This window comes from Pelophylax lessonae (genome assembly GCF_965119305.1).
Source record: "Pelophylax lessonae genome assembly, chromosome: 3".
In the NCBI taxonomy this organism is placed as follows: domain Eukaryota; kingdom Metazoa; phylum Chordata; class Amphibia; order Anura; family Ranidae; genus Pelophylax; species Pelophylax lessonae.
Genome location: NC_138770.1, coordinates 391,361,908 through 391,380,915, shown reverse-complemented (window position 1 = coordinate 391,380,915; position 19,008 = coordinate 391,361,908). Strand labels below are relative to the sequence as shown.

The 19,008-nt window shown below is 41.9% G+C and overlaps 1 protein-coding gene across 1 annotated transcript in view; it reads left to right on the top strand.

Annotated features, from left to right (window-relative positions):
• The window catches only part of ATG5 (autophagy related 5), a 362,013-nt gene that overhangs the window by 62,015 nt on the left and 280,990 nt on the right, over window positions 1-19,008 (top strand). The window contains exons 4-5 of the mRNA XM_082249796.1: window positions 5,096-5,174; window positions 8,675-8,837. Coding sequence (XP_082105922.1) covers window positions 5,096-5,174; window positions 8,675-8,837 — 242 coding nt within the window. The remainder of the gene's footprint in view (window positions 1-5,095; window positions 5,175-8,674; window positions 8,838-19,008) is intronic.

Sequence of the window (19,008 nt, the reverse complement as noted above, 5' to 3'; positions counted from 1 at the left end):
TTCCAACCTAGGGCATAAAGACACAAGATAGGGGAGAGCAACTAGGTTCGGGTCTGGTCACTGACCTGCATTACAATAGAGAAAACCTGTGCTCAAATCCCAATAGCTTGTACATGTACTATATATAATCTATCAGGTGCTAAAGGGGTGTGACCACATATTAGCACTACAAATTCTGGATGGATTATATGTGAACTAAATTTTCCTGTTTCTCATTGCATAGTTTGCTGTAAAGAGTATAGCAGTGTGCAGAGGGTCTATCCAGAATTTGTAGCAATATGGTGAGGGAACAAAATGTCTAATCGACTCTGGTAAATGAAGTCGCAAGCTGCAAAGAAAACAGAGGTCCAAATCACACTGATCTGCGGCTTCAAAATCACTCTGAAGTAGCACAATTTCAAAGCCACAGAAGAACTGTTCTTCATAATTCTAAAGAAAGTGTAATCATTTTTCATTAGTCTAGAAAAAAACAAAAAAGGTCACAACATTAAAAAAAAAAAGGTATCGGTAATTGATATTGGGGAGTACTTGAGAAAAAAGTGTCAGTACTCATATTTCCTCTTCTGGGGTGCCCTGTCGGCGCTTCTTGCTCCTCCTGTCTTAAGAGTGTCCCTTTAGCAAGCTGCGAAGTATAATATAGAGTTCCCCTATACAGCAAGGTAAAAAAAAAATATAAAATCTGCCATTAGAATCACTTAAAATCACTGCCTTCTCCTTGCCAGGACTACCTGTCCCATGGGACATTGCTCCTCTCACATTCACAAGCTTACTGTCATGTAGGGAGGGTGTACTGAGCTATATGTGTGCTGCACTATGTATACTGACATGTATGAAGGGTAGGAATGGGCTCAGGCATGTTCAGGATCCTGCCGACACTGAGACAGGCAATGAGACAGATCCCAATCTCGCAGCTGCACAGATCAGAAAATGTCTCACTGCCTGGGATTAGCCGTGTGCAGTGTCGGATTCCTGTTGGGGTCGGGCAGGTGGGATCCCGAACATGCCCAAACCCAACGGAGGGTGTACTGAGCTGTATGTGTGCTGCACTGTGCCTACTGACATGTATGGAGGGTGTACTGAGCTGTATGTGTGCTGCACTGTGCATACTTACATGCATGAAGGTTGGACTGAGCTGTATATGTGCTGCACTGTGTATACTGACATGTATGGATGTTGTACTGAGCTGTATGTGTGCTGCACTGTGTATACTGACATGTATGGATGGTGTACTGAGCTGTATGTGTGCTGCACTGTGCATACTTACATGCATGGAGGGTGGACTGAGCTGTATATGTGCTGCACTGTGTATACTGACATGTATGGATGTTGTACTGAGCTGTATGTGGGCTGCACTGTGCCTACTGACATGTATGGAGGGTGTACTGAGCTGTATGTGTGCTGCACTGTGTATGCTGAAATCTATGGAGGGTGTACTGAGCTGTATGTGTGCTGCACTGTGTATACTGACATGTATGGAGGGTGTACTGAGCTGTATGTGGGCTGCACTGTGTATACTGACATGTATGGAGGTTGTACTGAGCTGTATGTGTCCTGCACTGTGCATACTGACATGTATGGATGGTGTACTGAGCTGTATGTGGGCTGCACTGTGTATACTGACATGTATGGATGGTGTACTGAGCTGTATGTGGGCTGCACTGTGTATACTGACATGTATGGAGGTTGTACTGAGCTGTATGTGTGCTGCACTGTGCATACTTACATGCATGGAGGTTGGACTGAGCTGTATATGTGCTGCACTGTGTATACTGACATGTATGGATGTTGTACTGAGCTGTATGTGTGCTGCACTGTGTATACTGACATGTATGGATGGTGTACTGAGCTGTATGTGTGCTGCACTGTGCATACTTACATGCATGGAGGGTGGACTGAGCTTTATATGTGCTGCACTGTGTATACTGACATGTATGGATGTTGTACTGAGCTGTATGTGGGCTGCACTGTGTATACTGACATGTATGGAGGTTGTACTGAGCTGTATGTGTGCTGCACTGTGCCTACTGACATGTATGGAGGGTGTACTGAGCTGTATGTGTGCTGCACTGTGTATGCTGAAATGTATGGAGGGTGTACTGAGCTGTATGTGTGCTGCACTGTGTATACTGACATGTATGGAGGGTGTACTGAGCTGTATGTGGGCTGCACTGTGTATACTGACATGTATGGAGGTTGTACTGAGCTGTATGTGTGCTGCACTGTGCATACTGACATGTATGGATGGTGTACTGAGCTGTATGTGGGCTGCACTGTGCCTACTGACATGTATGGATGGTGTACTGAGCTGTATGTGGGCTGCACTGTGTATACTGACATGTATGGGTGGTGTACTGAGCTGTATGTGTGCTGCACTGTGCATACTGACATGTATGGAGGGTGTACTGAGCTGTATGTGGGCTGCACTGTGTATACTGACATGTATGGAGGGTGTACTGAGCTGTATGTGGGCTGCACTGTGTATACTGACATGTATGGAGGGTGTACTGAGCTGTATGTGTCCTGCACTGTGTATACTGACATGTATGGAGGGTGTACTGAGCTGTATGTGGGCTGCACTGTGTATACTGACATGTATGGAGGGTGTACTGAGCTGTATGTGTGCTGCACTGTGTATACTGACATGTATGGAGGGTGTACTGAGCTGTATGTGTGCTGCACTGTGTATACTGACATGTATGGATGGTGTACTGAGCTGTACGTGTGCTGCACTGTGTATACTGACATGTATGGATGGTGTACTGAGCTGTATGGGGGCTGCACTGTGTCTTCTGATATGTAAACAAATAATGCATTCTGTATGCAGGCAAACTAATCGGCTAACCAACTAATCGATTATGAAAATAGTTAACTAATTTGATCGATTAGTTGTTTCAGTATAACAAAATGTAAATTGTGCTGCGCAAATCCTGTGTATTCTATATAGATTTCATACGTTTATATAGTGTGTTAAAAATCACTGTTTGTGTATGGTGAGGCTCTTAGTATTATTATCAGCTGTATGTTGATTATTAATCATGTTGTAAGGAAGTATGTGAGAACCGTGTAAAAGGGAATTGTATAATTAACCACTTAAGCCCCGAAAGATTTTACCCCCTTCCTGACCAGGGGGTATTTTGAGATTTGGCACTGCGTGACTTTAACGGACAATTGCGCGGTCGTGCGACGCTGTACCCAAATGAATTTGACGTCCTTTTTTTCCCCACAAACGGAGCTTTCTTTTGGTGGTATTTGATCACCTGTGCGATTTTTTGATCATGCACTATAAACAAAAAAAAGAGCTACAATTTAGCAAAAATAACAATATTTTTCACATTTTTTTTATATGAAATCCCCCCCCCCAAAATGTAAAAATCAAATTCTTTTAAAATTTTTGGCCAATTTGTTTTCTGCTACCTATGTTTGGTAAAAAAAAAATCACAATAAGCGTACTTTGATTGGTTTGCGCAAAAGTTATTGCGTTTACTAAGGGAAAGATTTTTTTCATTTTTGTTGTTTTTTTTTTTAACGAGTAATGGCGGCGATCTGCGATTTTTTTTAATTTTTTTTGGTGTACTGCGACATTGCGGCGGACAGATCGGACCCTTGACTGACATTTTTGACACTTTTGGGGGTACCAGTGACATTACTACAGTAATCAGTGCTATACATATGCACTGTTACTGTAAAAATGACACTGGCAGTGAAGGGGTTAACTTTATTGGAGAGGGAGGGGTTAAGTGTGTCCCTTGGGGCCTGTTTCTTACTGTCATTGGATGTGGCTGTGTGTGTAACAGCACAGATCAACGGTCCTACATAGCAGGACCGAGTGATCTGTGCTTTTACACAGGGGAGAATGACAGGCGGCTTTGTTTACATTAGCCGCCTGCCTTTCTCCCTCTCTACCCGACTGTCGCGAGTGACCGGCGGACATCGGGTCCACCGGTCACACGCGCCGGCTTCTTCGGGTACGAGCGGGGGCGGGAGCGCGCCTCCGGTGGCGTGCGCTCGCCTCCTATTCGCTCCCAGGCTAGTGACGTACCGGTACGGGGCTGACCGCCGCGGTATATAGTCGGGCGGCGGTCGGCAAGCGGTTAAACACACAAACAACAAATATGAATATCCGATTCCTTATCCGATTAATAATCAACATACAGCTAATAATACTAAGAGCCTCACCATATACAAGCAGTGATTTTTAACACACTATATAAACGCATGAAATCTATACAGAATACACAGAATTGCGCAGCAAAATTTACATTTTTTTATACTTCTACTGCACCCACGGCAAGGGAGTGAACAGTGCTAGCAGCATCTCTAATCAACACCATAGTTTGCTCGCAGTCCATATCAATTTTATTGATTAGTTGTTTCAGCCCTAAAAACAAGAAAAAAAAAAACAGTGGTGATTAAATACCACTAAAATAATGTGTGTGGAAAAAAAAATGATATACATTTAATTTGCATGCAGTGTTGCATGACAGAGCAATTGCCAGTTAAAGTAGCACAGTGCTGAATAGCAAGAAATGCCTGGGTCATGAAGTGGGTAAAACCTTCCAGATGTCAAGTGGTTAATACATGCTAAATACTTTACTGCCTTATGTTTTCTTGGTCTGATTTCAAATACACAGTTGAGGTGCATATGCAGTATGTTAACTGTTTTACCTGCCAAATAATCTGTAGTTTTGATTGGGGACTTGGTTCTTCCTTGTTTTGCGTTACTGAATTCTGGCTTAGCATTGCATCTTTTAGGTTCAGTAATTTCCTCACTGATTCATTGTCCAGTGAAGGAGCAGAAACAGGAGAGATGGGTTTCTGAACAAGGGAGATGAAATGCTTGATCACGGGCTACCAGTGTCCCCTGCATGGCTGTGCAGAGTGAAAAATGGTTTTAAATCTGATTGACTGCACAGAATTACAAATCTTTTGACTAGTGAACATGTATACATTTTTACTTTTTGCCTGAAGTTTTGATTGAATTAATATGGGCCTTTAGATACAAACAGTGCATAGTGGAGTTCTTTAAATATTTTCCACAGCGCCTTTTATTATATTTTGTACTAAGAGCACCCAAACCACTGCTGTTTTATTTCAGGCATTACCCAATTGGTTTACTTTTTGACCTACATGCATCGAATACATCTTTACCTTGGGGCATCACTGTCCACTTTAAGGTAGGTTTGCAGCTTTCCTTATGTTATAGTAGTAGAGTATGGTATCTATATCCGCATCTACTTTTTTCATTATAACTTGTTACTTCATCATCTTTACTTGGATAATAAAAAAAAAGAACAATTTTAAATTTAAAAAAGCTTGTTTTTGTATTTCAAGCCTTTTTTTTTTTTTTCAAAGCAAGCCTGGTTCTGCCATTGCTAAACTTTCCAACAGGATCTGTACATTTGGATCAAGTAAAAAACTAATTTGCTGACTAACTGTCTTTGTGTGGGAGCTTTCTAAAGCATGAAAGTGATAAAAAAACAAACCTAAGATTATTTTAGTGTAGTCATATCAGAATCTGTCATTTAGGACATGACTTAACATGTTTTTTGCTCTCTGTTTTAACTAACTTCGATAACATCCAAACCGTTGATAAAAACCACTGTACTTTTCGATACTAGCAGCACTTTAGCCTTTCTTTCAGTATAGTGAGCTGTGGCTCTAGTTCTGAGTCACTCGTTCCATCATGCTGCACGCACAGATCTTGTACTGTCTATTATTTTCCCTTTTTTTTTTTCTTCAGTGATGAAAGGTAACAAAAAGGTAATACTAGTGATAGAAAGAATTTCTATATAAATGTCTCTTTTGTATGTGGCCGAGGAGAGTCTAATATGCAGTGATTTTCAATTTAAATTACTGTTAGCCCTATTTACAATCGCAAAAAAAAAAAAAAAAAAATTTCTAACCACTTTACCGCTAAGTACTGTAATAGTACTGCGGCAAAGTGGCTCGTTCCCGTCTGACGACGTAGACCTACGTCGTCAGACTCCTCCCCTGTAGGCGGCGCTCGCGCGCCGCCGGAGGCGCGCTCCCGCTGTTTTCATTCACAGCGGGAGTCGGGCCAGGGGAGGAGCAGCGGCGATCGCCGCTGCTCTGCCCCGATCGTCGGGGATCTAGTGTGGAGATCCGCCCGCCTGTGTAAACACAAGCGGGCGGATCTCCTCAGTGACAGGGAGTGACAGATCGGACTGTTCAGCATAGCTGGACATCCGATCTGTCCCTGTCTCACAAAGTCACCTCCCCCCCCCACACGTCAGTAAGCACCAGGCATACATTAACCCCTTCCTCTCCAATAAAGTTAACCCCTTCCCTGCCAGTGTCATTTTTACAGTAACAGTGCATATTTATAGCACTGATTACTGTAGTAATGTCACTGGTACCCCCAAAAGTGTCAAAAATGTCAGTCAAGGGTCCTATCTGTACGCCGCAATGTCGCAGTCCCGCAAAAAAAAACACAGATCGCCGCCATTACGCGTTAAAAAAAACCCACCAAAAATGACAAAAATCTTTCCCTTTGTTAGTAAACGCAATAACTTTTGCGCAAACCAATCAAAATACGCTTATTGCGATTTTTTTTTACCAAACATAGGTAGCAGAAAACAAATTGGCCAAAAATTTAAAAAAAATTGGTTTTTACATCTTTTTGGGGGGGGATTTCATATAAAAAAATGTGAAAAATATTGTTATTTTCTCAAAATAAACACTCTTTTTTTGTTTATAGCGCAAAAAGTAAAAATCGCACAGGTGATCAAATACCACCAAAAGAAAGCTCTGTTTGTGGGAAAAAAAGGACGTCAATTTCGTTCGGGTACGGCGTCGCACGACCGCGCAATTGTCAGTTAAAGTCGCACAGCGCCGAATCGCAAAAAGTGGCCCAGAAGTAAGACAGCAAAATGCTCTAGTGGTAAAGTGGCTAAAGCATGGCAATCTCCATCCCTTATTCCTCACTTAATTATAACTAGGATATCCTAGCTCTGTTAAACCAAAAATTAGCTACTAAATTGAGATACCGTCAGAGTCTGGTTCCCTTGGATAGACACTTCAGAACCTGTCTCCTCACGTTATGATGGTTGTCCAATACAACTTGAGGCACCGTGCCACAGTGCCCAGCAGCCTTTGTCCACTATACCCTACCCTAACTTTCTATTTTACAGTTAATTGCCTTTTCTTTTCTACCCATACTATTTTCCTTTTTATTTTTTACTTATAATTACACACCCTTGTGTGAGTGAAGACCTTGGGTACATTTTTTTTTACTTCTCTCTGTAGTGGAGAATACACAGTTGTTTTATATTTTTTGCAAGTTCATTTGACCCTACCCTTTCTCACGAGTGAAAAAGTTTCTAAGATACCCATATATACTTTGACAATGCTGTTCAAAAGATGTTTAAATTTCTATGCTGCATTTTTGTAGTTTGAAATTGTGTGCAAAGGATGTTTTTCTTCTGTTACTATTTAAACATTTTTGATGAATAAAAAAGATAATGGAAGCAAAAACTGCTTTTGCACTTATATTTCAAGCTAGAAAAGTGTGCCCATTCCAGAAACACAAGGTTGGGGCTATTACAAATAATGTTGAAAATCTATTTTAAAATGAAAAAAAGGAGTGCAGAGGGTATGACAGTGGACAGTATGTAATAGAAGCATTCACTGTAGGAAAGTTGGGGGACATGAAGGTTTTCTCCAGTGACATATTCTACCCTTTTGGGGTTTCATCTGCAGCTACTGGGGGTGGTAAGGGAGCCTAGGAAGAATGTCTGTTAGGAAGGGGTGAGGCAGCTGGGTACAGATGCATGTTAGTGTGGGGGAAAAGTGTAGGATACCTGGTAAATATATGTCACCAGAGGAGACAGGTTATCTGTAGGGAGCAGTAAAATGGGCTCTATAACCTCCACATCCTGAACCCAAGTTACCTATCCCAGAGTGAGCCATTAATGGGTATTGATTATATGGCAGATCCTGGCCTGCTCTCCACTTTCCCAAATGTAGTATGTAAACATGGGACCCGAGAGCAGAGAGCCAAAGACGCTCACACATATACCACACATATACCACTGCCTCCTTCTCCTGCCTTGGGCCCAGTAAACCCAGCTTGACACTTACAGATCCTACTGCCTGTGTACTCTGCCTGGCAGGATGTGCAGCATGCAACAGCTATGAGCTCAGCATTGGACGGACTGGTGCGGTATCCATAGATCTATAGTAGCATTGCCAATGGTGATGGCAGAGTACATGTGTATCTGGATCCTGTGGACCTGGGGGAGTGGCTGGGCTGTGTGTGGGAATTTTGTTGAGAGCTGCAAGGTGTAAGTCTATGTTAGGGTCTTACACAACCATGAAGGAAAAGCAAGTGAGTTAAGGGAATAGCAAATTAAGTGGAAACCGAGGCAAATAATTGGGTAAAGAGGTGGGGAGTGTGGGGGCACCAGGGGGTCAGACAGGCTGGATGAAGGAGAGCTTGCTGCTGGAGGAAGCCCCAATGGCAAAAACAATGCCTTGGATATTATCCTCCATGGGAAAGTGGAACTGTTCTGACAAAATTGGATTAAAACTTAGGCATTACATTGTTAAAGTAATAGGACTTCTACCCCTTATATTCAGTGGGAAAACAGTAAAAGGATGTGCTGAATATGCAGTTAGACTATGAAGTGTGTTAACAGATGTTCTTTAATTGCAGAGTTTTCCATCAAAAGACCTCTTGCATTGCCAATCAAAAGATGTGGTTGAAGCACACTTTATGTCTTCTGTGAAGGAAGCTGATGCTTTGAAACACAAAAGCCAAGTTATCAATGAAATGCAGAAGAAGGACCATAAACAGTTGTGGATGGGTTTGCAGAATGGTATGTGTCTTGCTCAACTTCGTTGGTCTCAATATCTCGTCACTTGCTGTTGTTACTATGATGGTAAACATTGGGGGAAACCACAATTAACACAGTTTTTAGGTTATTCCTTCTGAATTTTTACATTTTTTTTTTTTTTAACTCTATGCATTTAAAAGAAAAATAAACTTTAGTTTTGCCATGGCTGTGTGAAGCAGAATAACAGAGAGCAACCAGAAATGATCTCTTAAAGTGGAATTCCATCTGAATCCTATCTACTCCTAAAAGTGTCCCCTCCTCCCTCCTAACACCTATGCTTACTAACCTGTGTAAGAAAGATGTATATACTTACCTATTTTAAGCCTACTTTGTTCCTGTCAAGTATTTTCCCCAGTGTCTGCCAGAGGCACTTCAGGGCAGAGGCTCTGACAACGGCTAAGAAAGCCTGAAGCAGTGACACCACCTATAGGTTTCAGTGGCCCATCCGTTGTCTGCACTCCTCCCCCCCCCCCCCCTGCAGCTGCACTTGCTGACACAGAGTTGGATCACGTGACTGGACCGGAACAGCCTAAAAATAGGTGAGTATATGCATCTTTTTTTTTTTTTACACAGGTTAGTAAGCATAGGTGTTATGGGGGGGGGGGCAGTTTTAGGAGTAGTTTGGGTTAAGCTGCAATTCCACTTGAACTCAAAAGACTACAGTAGCCTGACAGATGCTTTTATTAGGTACAGCAACTACCTCTGCCTTGGTAACTTGAGTATGTATTATACTTCCTTTACTGTTTGTTCAGTTCTGAGAGATGATCAGACTGCTACTGTTTTAATTGGGAACCCCACCATAATTAAAAAATATAAAGAAACCCCATTTCAGTTACCTGGAGCCCTCCAAACTTCTTTTCTTTTGGTTTTGAATGAAGCTGAAAGTGTATTTTGCTAGTTGAAATCATTAGGTTTGATAAAGCCCAACTCCAGCCTTTTTTTGTTGCTTTGGATCATGTGAGAATGTTTAAAACCTCTGTTAGGCTTTATGGCTGTCTTGTGCTTTCCCTTTTCTAGTTACCTGTTTCTCGTGAATAGAAAATAGCCACTTATGTATAAAGTATTAGGGCCTCAGATATTTTTATTGCTGTCCATTTTCCCACTAGGGAGTTTCTGCAAGCTTATGGTTCTGGTGATAACCTTTTGTCAGGGCGTGAGAAGTTATCAACAGAACAGGGTTTGCAGAGAAATTTTCCCAGTAGGAATACAGACAGCAGTAACATTTTAAACAAGGTTCTAGCCCTTACCCACCATACCAAAAGGACAAGTTGTAGCATAAAACTCAGACCAAAATCTATGGGTTAGGTAAGTCTGTGGAAAGGTAGGTGGAACTTCTGTCCCTATTTATAGTCCTGCATTGTGTTTTCTTTTTGTCCCACTGGAAAACCCTTGTAAGTGCAAAGGAGATGGGTGAGAAAATCTGAAAACACTCCTCCATTTTGTTTTGTATTTTATTTGCTACTGTGAATCTGAAGTATTTATTTACAAGGTGGAGTTTTTTGTAACTGAACCCTTCAGTAACTTCTCAGTCTGTATATATTGCATATTTTTTTTCCTGACATACTACAGTAACAGTTTAACTTTTCAGAAACTCCTTACCTTTTATCATTTTAAATCTGTCCTTAAGCCTCAATCAGTGACTTTACTTATGGCCCGTACACACGATCCGAAAATCGGACGAAAATTAACGCTTGTGAAAGGATCGGACGATAATCGGATCGTTAGTACACAGCTTACGAGAGGCGATCACAACAGTTCACCCGATATTATCCGGTCGTGCAAGCATAAAAATTTTGATCGTATTATAACACATCGTACGATAATCGTATTATCAGTATGTTGTTCGTCCGAAAAAAATGGTGAGCAGTAGACAGCGCATGAGCAGTAGACATCATTTTCCCCTCACACACTACAGCGTGGTTACGCATACCGGAAGCTAAGAATTATCGTCCGAGAAAATTCGTATCATGAGTAACCTCTCCCTTTAAGCGAATATTATTGAGAGCTGCTAGAATACGAAAAATAACGGATGGAACGTCTCCCGATTTTCGGATCGTGTGTACTGGGCATTAGGCTGAGATGATATCCTCAGTCTGCTGCAGGTAGAAGGAAGCATTTCCTTAGTCTCCTTACCCCCTGTGAATAGATTTCAATGTTGTCAATTTGTATCAAGACAGAAGGTAAGAGTCTGCAGCAGTGGCCAATCCGTATCAGACATTTGTGGACACAGCCAACAAACTGTACAGAATTTCCATGATTTGTCAGCATCACAATCCAGTAAGTGTACGATGACACTGTATAAAATACAATAGGCCACTCATGCACTGCCCGATATTGATGGATTAATAGATCTGAACACAGGAATCAAGAAAATGCTGCCAATATCTAGTAGTAATAGAATCAGATCACTCGTGCGCTATCTAATATATAATGTAAGTAGTAGTCTTCTTATTATAATGGGTATTGCTGCCACCACCTGTGTCTCCACATACGCAATATAGTACAAAAACAAATAATCCCAATATATAAATGTAAATAAATTATCATAGTGATAATTAGTAAATAAATCAAAAAATTTGACGCAAATATTGACATTCAAATAAATAAATATATTTTAAAAGGCGTTCCCACTAGAAAATGTGTAACAATACGTCCATGTATCTGCTTCTTCAAACAAGAAGTGACAATAAGTACAATGTGCCCTACTGGGCAGTGAATCCAAAACACAGTGCTGCGCATCCAAATGAGTGAATATATAGAAAGTTTGCATTGACCTAAATGTATATAAGTGCATTGATGATCTTCCAAATGAGTGACTTCACACTTGCAATCCAGTGCTCCACCAATTTGCTCCACCACTGTGCAAATTGACTGCTCACCTGAAAATTCTGTATCAAGTGCTTTTGTTTAATATCAATGTTATTTTCATCCCAGTTATAACCTATGCGACTTCAAGACATATCCCTCAATTGTCCATCACTATGGCATGGAGTGCAGCAGTGTCCTCTTGCAGTCCAAAGTTCTTTCTCTGGGATCTGATTTCACATGTAAAATTTTATTTTTTTATTTGAATGTCAATAGGTGTATTGCATGTTTTGATTTATTTACTAATTATCACTGTGACACTTTATTTACATATATATATTGGGATTTAGTCCCCGTTCACACTAAGGCGACCTGTGAGGCGACCTGGTCGCCTCACAGGTCGCCGTAGGTCGCCTCCCATAGGGAAGCTGCGGACCCATTCTAAAAGGAGCGACACAAGTCGCTCTGACTTAGAAAAAGGGTCCGGAGCTTCTTTGGGGCGACCAGGAGGCGACCGCCATAGACTTCAATGTTATGAAGTCCGTGGCGGCTGCTCCGAGGTCGCGGCGCGCTGCTCGCTCCGCGACCTCGGAGGTCGCGGTGCGAAGTAGCGTCGCTTGTATGTGAACGGGGCCTGAGTGCCACACTAGATTTTTTGTTTTTGGATCCTGGCTAATACCTAAATAAATATGACTCCATTACATAGAAATTAAAGCAGATGAAGGTATTGCCAAGGGAAATACTGTGATCGCTAACATTTTAATACATTTCTGGAAGGATCACATTTACACATATCACTGAACATAACAAAATATAGCCAACATTAGGTCCTCTTTGTAGTGTATTTTAAGTGATCAGACATGTTGAGCTATTGTTAGTGTTCAGTTTTGTTTTCTGATCTATTAAATAGAGATTTGGAGATTATCTGCTACAGAAAACTTAAGCTGGCCATACACACAATCTTAACAGAGTACTCCATCCATGTTATACAGCACAGATGGGAGAACCTCCTACTCTACTTATTGTACAGGCGGTCCCTGGGTTACAAACATCCGACTTACAAACGACTCCTACTTACAAACGGAGGGAGAGAAAAGGAAGTGAGGGGAAATCTAACACTACGAAGGGAAATTCACTCCCCTAAGAGTTATCATGGGAAAAAGGTGTTTACTCTGAAGCTTTATCACTAGTCCTTGTTTCCATAACAACCCGAAATTTTCAAAATCTAATTGTCATAGGGACAAAGTGAGGCGAAATCTTCTGAACAGGGGTACAGACAGCAAAACAAATGGTACAGGGGTGTTAACCCTTCCCAATGCTATCCAAAAAAACTTAAAAAATTATTCTTTTGGCTGAAGCTACACTGAAGCTACAAAAATGTACCTGTTCCGACTAACAAACAAATTCGACTTAAGAACAAACCTACAGTCCCTATCTTGTTTGTAACCCGGGGACCACCTGTATTCTGACAGCCAGGGCTGGGACAAGGGGTGTTCAGGAGGGACGGCTGCCCTGGGCACTGTAGCATCACGTAAGGTGGGGAGGGGCGCCGCAAGGAGATGGGGGGAGGGTATTAGTGTTCGGTGGGGGAATTTGGGGGGGCAGAAGCTGGTAAGAATTTTTCTAGGAGGGGACATTCGAAGGGGGTGTGGGGAGGTTTGCTAGGAAAGGTGATTAGGGGTGAGGATTTATTTTGGAAGGGGGAAGAGTATTTGTGTTGGGAGGGGATTTGTGCTAGTAGCGATGAATTGAGGGAATTTGGAGGGGGGAGACTTGTGCTGGGAGGAGGGGGGGGGAGGATTTGAAGTGGGGTGGAGAAGATGTGTACTCGGAAAGGAATTTTGAGGAGTAGAGGATTTGTGCTTGGAGGGTTTTTTTTGGACGAGAGGGGGGAGATTGGTGCTAGGGGGATTTGAGAAGAGGGATGATTGGGGGGGGGACAAAGATTTGTGTTGCTGGGAGGGGCAATTTCAGCAAGGGGGCAGATTTGTCCTGGGAAGAAAAGTATTTTATTCTTAGGGGGTAAACCTGCACATTAGTACTCAATGTTTTTTTTTTCGGGGGGGGGGGGGGGGGGACAATTTCTGCTAACAAATAAGGCTCATACATCTTGGGGAGGGGGGAGTGCAGTTTGACATGTTTGCCCTGGGCACTTGATGGCCTTGTCTCGGCACTACTGACAGCCGCCTGTTGCACCTGTCTCTGTACCTGGCCAGCAACTGCATTGGAAAATGTCCGGAGGGAGAGGGTCGTTCTGGCCAACCATGTAGCAAATTGTATTTGATAATGAATTTTTGAAATAGCATAGTGTATGTCCAGGTTTTGAATGTTACTGTAATCACTTAGCTTTTATAACAAGCAACTGTTGAAATGTCAGTCTTGTAGGTAGAGTCTGTTTTTTTTGTTTGGAAGCTGTCTTCTAGAACTGCATTGTGAGAGGAAACTTCAAAAGCACAGCTATTGTGTAGTATTAAGTATGCAATGAGGCAATATGGCTGTTCCCAGTGCAGTGCTATACAGAAAACACATTTTTAAAAAACTTTTTATAAATTGACAGGATTATTTACATCAAGTTTCTCATCATCATCATGGTTTATCGCATTCACGTATTATGAAAAACGCATCTAAAAAAAAAACAAACAAAAAACATCACTAGACAATACATTCAATTTGACACCAATAATACTATAGCTTGCTTACCAGTGTATGCATTACTTTTAAGCAGACGTTTACAGGAAGATTCATTACTGACAGTTAATATTGAGAGTTTCTATCAATTCACACCTTCTCCTTCTCAATATGATGATGCACAGTTTGATGTAAAACAGTCTTTCCATTGCGCTAGTGTTTACATGGCTGCTAACAGAGCTCTCCTTTTGACAATATTGAAATTGAAGTAAGTGCTTTGATTATTGTTGGAATCCTATAGATATTGACACCTTATAACCTTATGACCCTTTGCACATCTAAGTGAAATGATTAAAATGGGGCAGCTGCTGAGTTCTGAGAAGCACAAGACTACCAGAGAAAGCTTGTGGGCTCAGGATGGCATTTGGCGTCTCCCATCTGCTGATCAGCAATGACTCAGATGAGTAGTGACCTCCATCTTTCTGTTGCAGTATGACAGATTGTAGAGTTCCAGGTGCAGGAAGGCAAAATGCTTAACATTTAGTCATGTTTTTTTTCTTTATGTTTGTTTAACCGCTTTGCTGCCTCATTGTGAAATATTACAGAAAGCCAATTTTACAGAAATTAAATGCACTAAAAGTGATGTCTTCTTTCTTAGATTAAGGGAAAAAGTGAATGATTGATTTTGTTATATTGTTTTGAATTTACAGAATAAAAGAAAGTGTCTTTTTTTTTTTTTTCTGTGGTCGTAAACATGATTTTGCCTCTAGTTATAGTGAATTAACAATACTTAACATTAAAGGTCACCAGCCACTCTGGCTTCTTCTGGAGCAGATTTAGGCAGACTTTTTTGTGGATATATTACATTTCATGCATGCCTACTAAGTAAAGTGTAAGTGTAATATTACTTGTATGTGTTTATTACCTCTCAAACAGATCATAGTACTCCCCAACAATGTCTTCATCTTCCTTTCTGCCTATAATGCCAGTGTCATAGTTTTAAGTTCTGCGCTGTGCCTGCGTGTGTTTTGCACAGATCAGCCTCTTGCTACCGCCTATCACCTTTTGTGTGAAGTGTTTTAACAAGAAATTCTCTTCCAGCCGTCACAGCGAAAAAAGAAACTATATTTCTGCTTTGTGATAACAAGAGATGTTATCAACACACTTTTCGTAAATAAGCCCTCTTGTATACTGTTACACTCTAACTCAAGGGACCCACTTCTGAATACAAGTATTTTTCGGGACCCACTTGCTTGTAATTGAATATTGTAAAGCGCTACTGAATTTGTTGGCGCTATATAAATGCAAATAATAAAAATGATAATGCATATTTTAAAAGGAGGGGGATGTTAGATTACATCAATTTACTACTTTTCAGTTTATTATGATCAAATACCACCAAAACAAAGCTCTATTTGTGGGAAAATAAGGACATCAATTTTATTTAGTTACAGCATCTTACGACCACGCAACTGTCAGTTAAAGTAGCAGTGCCGAATCGCAAAAAATGGCCTGGTCATTAGGGGGCAAATCTTTCCGGTCCAGAAGTGGTTAAACCTGCAGGGGGACCAGTGTTTTTTTATTTGTAAATTACTTTACTACTGCTTTAGGCCTGGTTCACATGTATGCAGGTTGGCTGCCCACATTTGCACAGGCATAGCAGCCCATTGATTTGAATGGGCTGCTATGCCCTCGTTTTCTGCAGAAAAAGGTGCATGCAGCATTTAAAAAAATGCAGTGGCCTTGAAATCCATCCTGCTTTTGCACCACGCGACTTACCTTCAGTTCCTGCACTGGCAAGCTTTCTGCGTTTTTATATTCTTGGGCCCAGCACTTAAAAACACAGTTTGCGTGTGCAGGAACTGCAGGTAAGTCACATAGTGCAAAAGCAGGATGGATTTCAAGGCCACTGCATTTTTAAAATTCCGCATGCACCATTTTTCTGGGGAAAATGCAGGCATGGCAGCCCATTCGAATCAATGGGCTGCTATGCCTGTGCAAATGTGGGCCGCCAACCCGCATACACGTGAACCAGGCCTAAAATAAGCCATCAAGCAGTGTCTGGTCTGACGTCTGGTGGCCATGCTGCTCTCTAAGAAATAAAGCTACAGCCTGTACTGGTCAGGGTTTTTAAACTCAGTCTAAAGCCAAGGGAGGAGAAAGACCTACCTGGTGACTGGTCCTGGCCAGCTCATTTCCGATCTGATGCACTCTAACAGCTCCAATGTGCAGTTCAACTCCTACCCCCAGGTGCCGCCTCCCGTACAGAACACCGCATGCACGGCAAGGGGCAGGGTCAGGACGTCCGTGGAGTTCAAGTCCCCGCCTGCTCATTGTAGCACAGTGCGCTGCCAATGCCTGGGCAGCCATGACCATACCTACTACATAACCGCTCTCAATAAAATCCAGCGACCCACTCAAACACAGCTTGCGACCCACCAGTGGGTCGCAACCCACAGTTTGGGAACTCCTGGTCTAACTTATTAGTAAAGTAGAGGAGACTAAAGAAATGCTTACCTTGTATAGACTAATGACATTCTCTCAGACAGCATCACATTTGTGCCTGGAGCTCAGAGACTGTTTTTTTTAATAAAACGTACACTTAAAAAATACACTGTGACCCTTCTTTCTTAATTTCTGCCTGTTCTGTTCAAGCTTACAATATGAAGTTTTAGTTGAAAAGAGAGTCGGAAGGCAAACCACTACTGCAGCGCTTTTTCTTTTAGGCCCCGTTCACATTGCCGCGATCCGTCTTGGGGGGGCGACCTCCGAGGTCGCGGTGCGAGCAGCGCGCCGCGACCTCGGAGCGGCCGCCACGGACTTCATAACATTGAAGTCTATGGCGGTCGCCTCCGGGTCGCCCCAAAGAAGCTTCTGACTCTTTTTCTAAATCGGAGCGACTTGTGTCGCTCCTATTAGAACGGGTCCGCAGCTTCCCTATGGAAGGCGACCTACGGCGACCTGTGAGGCGACCTGGTCGCCTCACAGGTCGCCTTAGTGTGAACGGGGACTTATAATATTTATTTACATATCATTTCTATCTGGTATAATGATATACAGTGGATATAAAAAGTCTAACACACCCCTGTGGAAATACCAGGTTTTTGAGATGTAAAAAAAAATAGAGACCGAAAAAAAAAATCACTTCTGATTTTTTCCACCTTTAGTGAGACCTATAATCTGTGCATTTAAATTACAAGTAAACTGAAGTCTTCAAAGGGGGGGAAATTAAAATAAAACATGTACAAAAAAGTGGTTTCATAAACATGTACACTCTTAAACAACTACTTTGTTTGAAGCAGCTTTTGTTTTTTTTGACAGCATTAAGTCTTTTGGGGTGTTTGAGTCTATCAGCATGGCACATCTTGCCTTATCTTGCTTTGGGAATCTTTGCCCATTCTTTCTTGCAGAAGTCCTCCAAATTTGTAAGATTATGAGGGAATCTTCTGTGCACTGCCCTCTTCAGGTCACCCCACAAATTTTCAACTGGATTAAAGTCCGGACACTGACTGGGCCATTCACCAAAAGATCATCAAAGTTTTGGATGTAATTCCTTCACCTAAAGTCCCAGTTCCAGCTGAAGAAAAACTGCCCCAAAGCATAATGCTGATAGCACCAGGCTTCACTGATTTTTTTTTTCTTGGAGATGCAGTGTTTTACACCAATACTTTTTGTAATTATGGCCAAAAGGTTCAGTCTTGGTCTCATCAGACAACAATTCAAGCCTGGTTACATTTTGCAAAAACAATAAGTCTGCCAAAGCATGTGGTGAAAATGTGTTATAACTGATGATTAGTGATTTATCTTGGTCTGCTTTGTTTACATCTCAAAAACTTGTAATTTTAACGCGCACGCGTATATATATACAGTATCTCACAAAGTGAGTACACCCCTTATGTTTTTTGTATATATTTTATATCTTTTTATATGACAACACTGAAGAACTGAGACTTTGCTACAATGTAAAGTAGTGAGTGCACAGCTTGTATAACAGTGTAAATCTGCTGTCCCCTCAAAATAACTCAACACACAGCCATTAACGTCTAAACCGCTGGCAAAAAAAATTGAGTACACGCCTAGGTGAAAATGTCCAAATTGGGCCCAGTTAGCCATTTTCCCTACCCAGTGTCATGTGACTCATTAGTGTTACAAGGTCTCAGGTGTGAAAGGGAAGCAGGTGTGTTAAATTTGGTGTTATCATTCTCCCTCTCTTATACTGGTCACTGGAAGTTCAACATGGCACCTCATGGCAAAGAACTCTCTGAGAATCTGAAAAAAATAATTTTTGCTCTACATAAGGTTTGGCCTAGTCTTTACGAAGATTGCTAAGACCCTGAAACTGAGCTGTAGCACGGTGGCCAAGACCATACAGCGGTTTAACAGGACAGGTTCCACTCAGATCAGGCCTCGACCAAAGAAGTTGAATGCATGTGCTCAGTGTCATAGCCAGAGGTTGTCTTTGGGAAATAGACGTATGACGTATGAGTGCTGCCAGCATTTCTGCAGAGGTTGAAGGGGTGGGGTGGGGGGGGGGGGTTCAGCCTGTCAGTCCTCAGACCATACGCCACACACTGCATTCAATTGGTCTGCATGGCTGTTGTCCCTAAAGGAAACCTCTTCTAAAGATGATGCACAAGAAAGACCGCAAACAGTTTGCTGAAGACAAGCAGTCTAGGGACATAGATTCTGAGATGAGACCAAGATAAAATTATTTGATTCA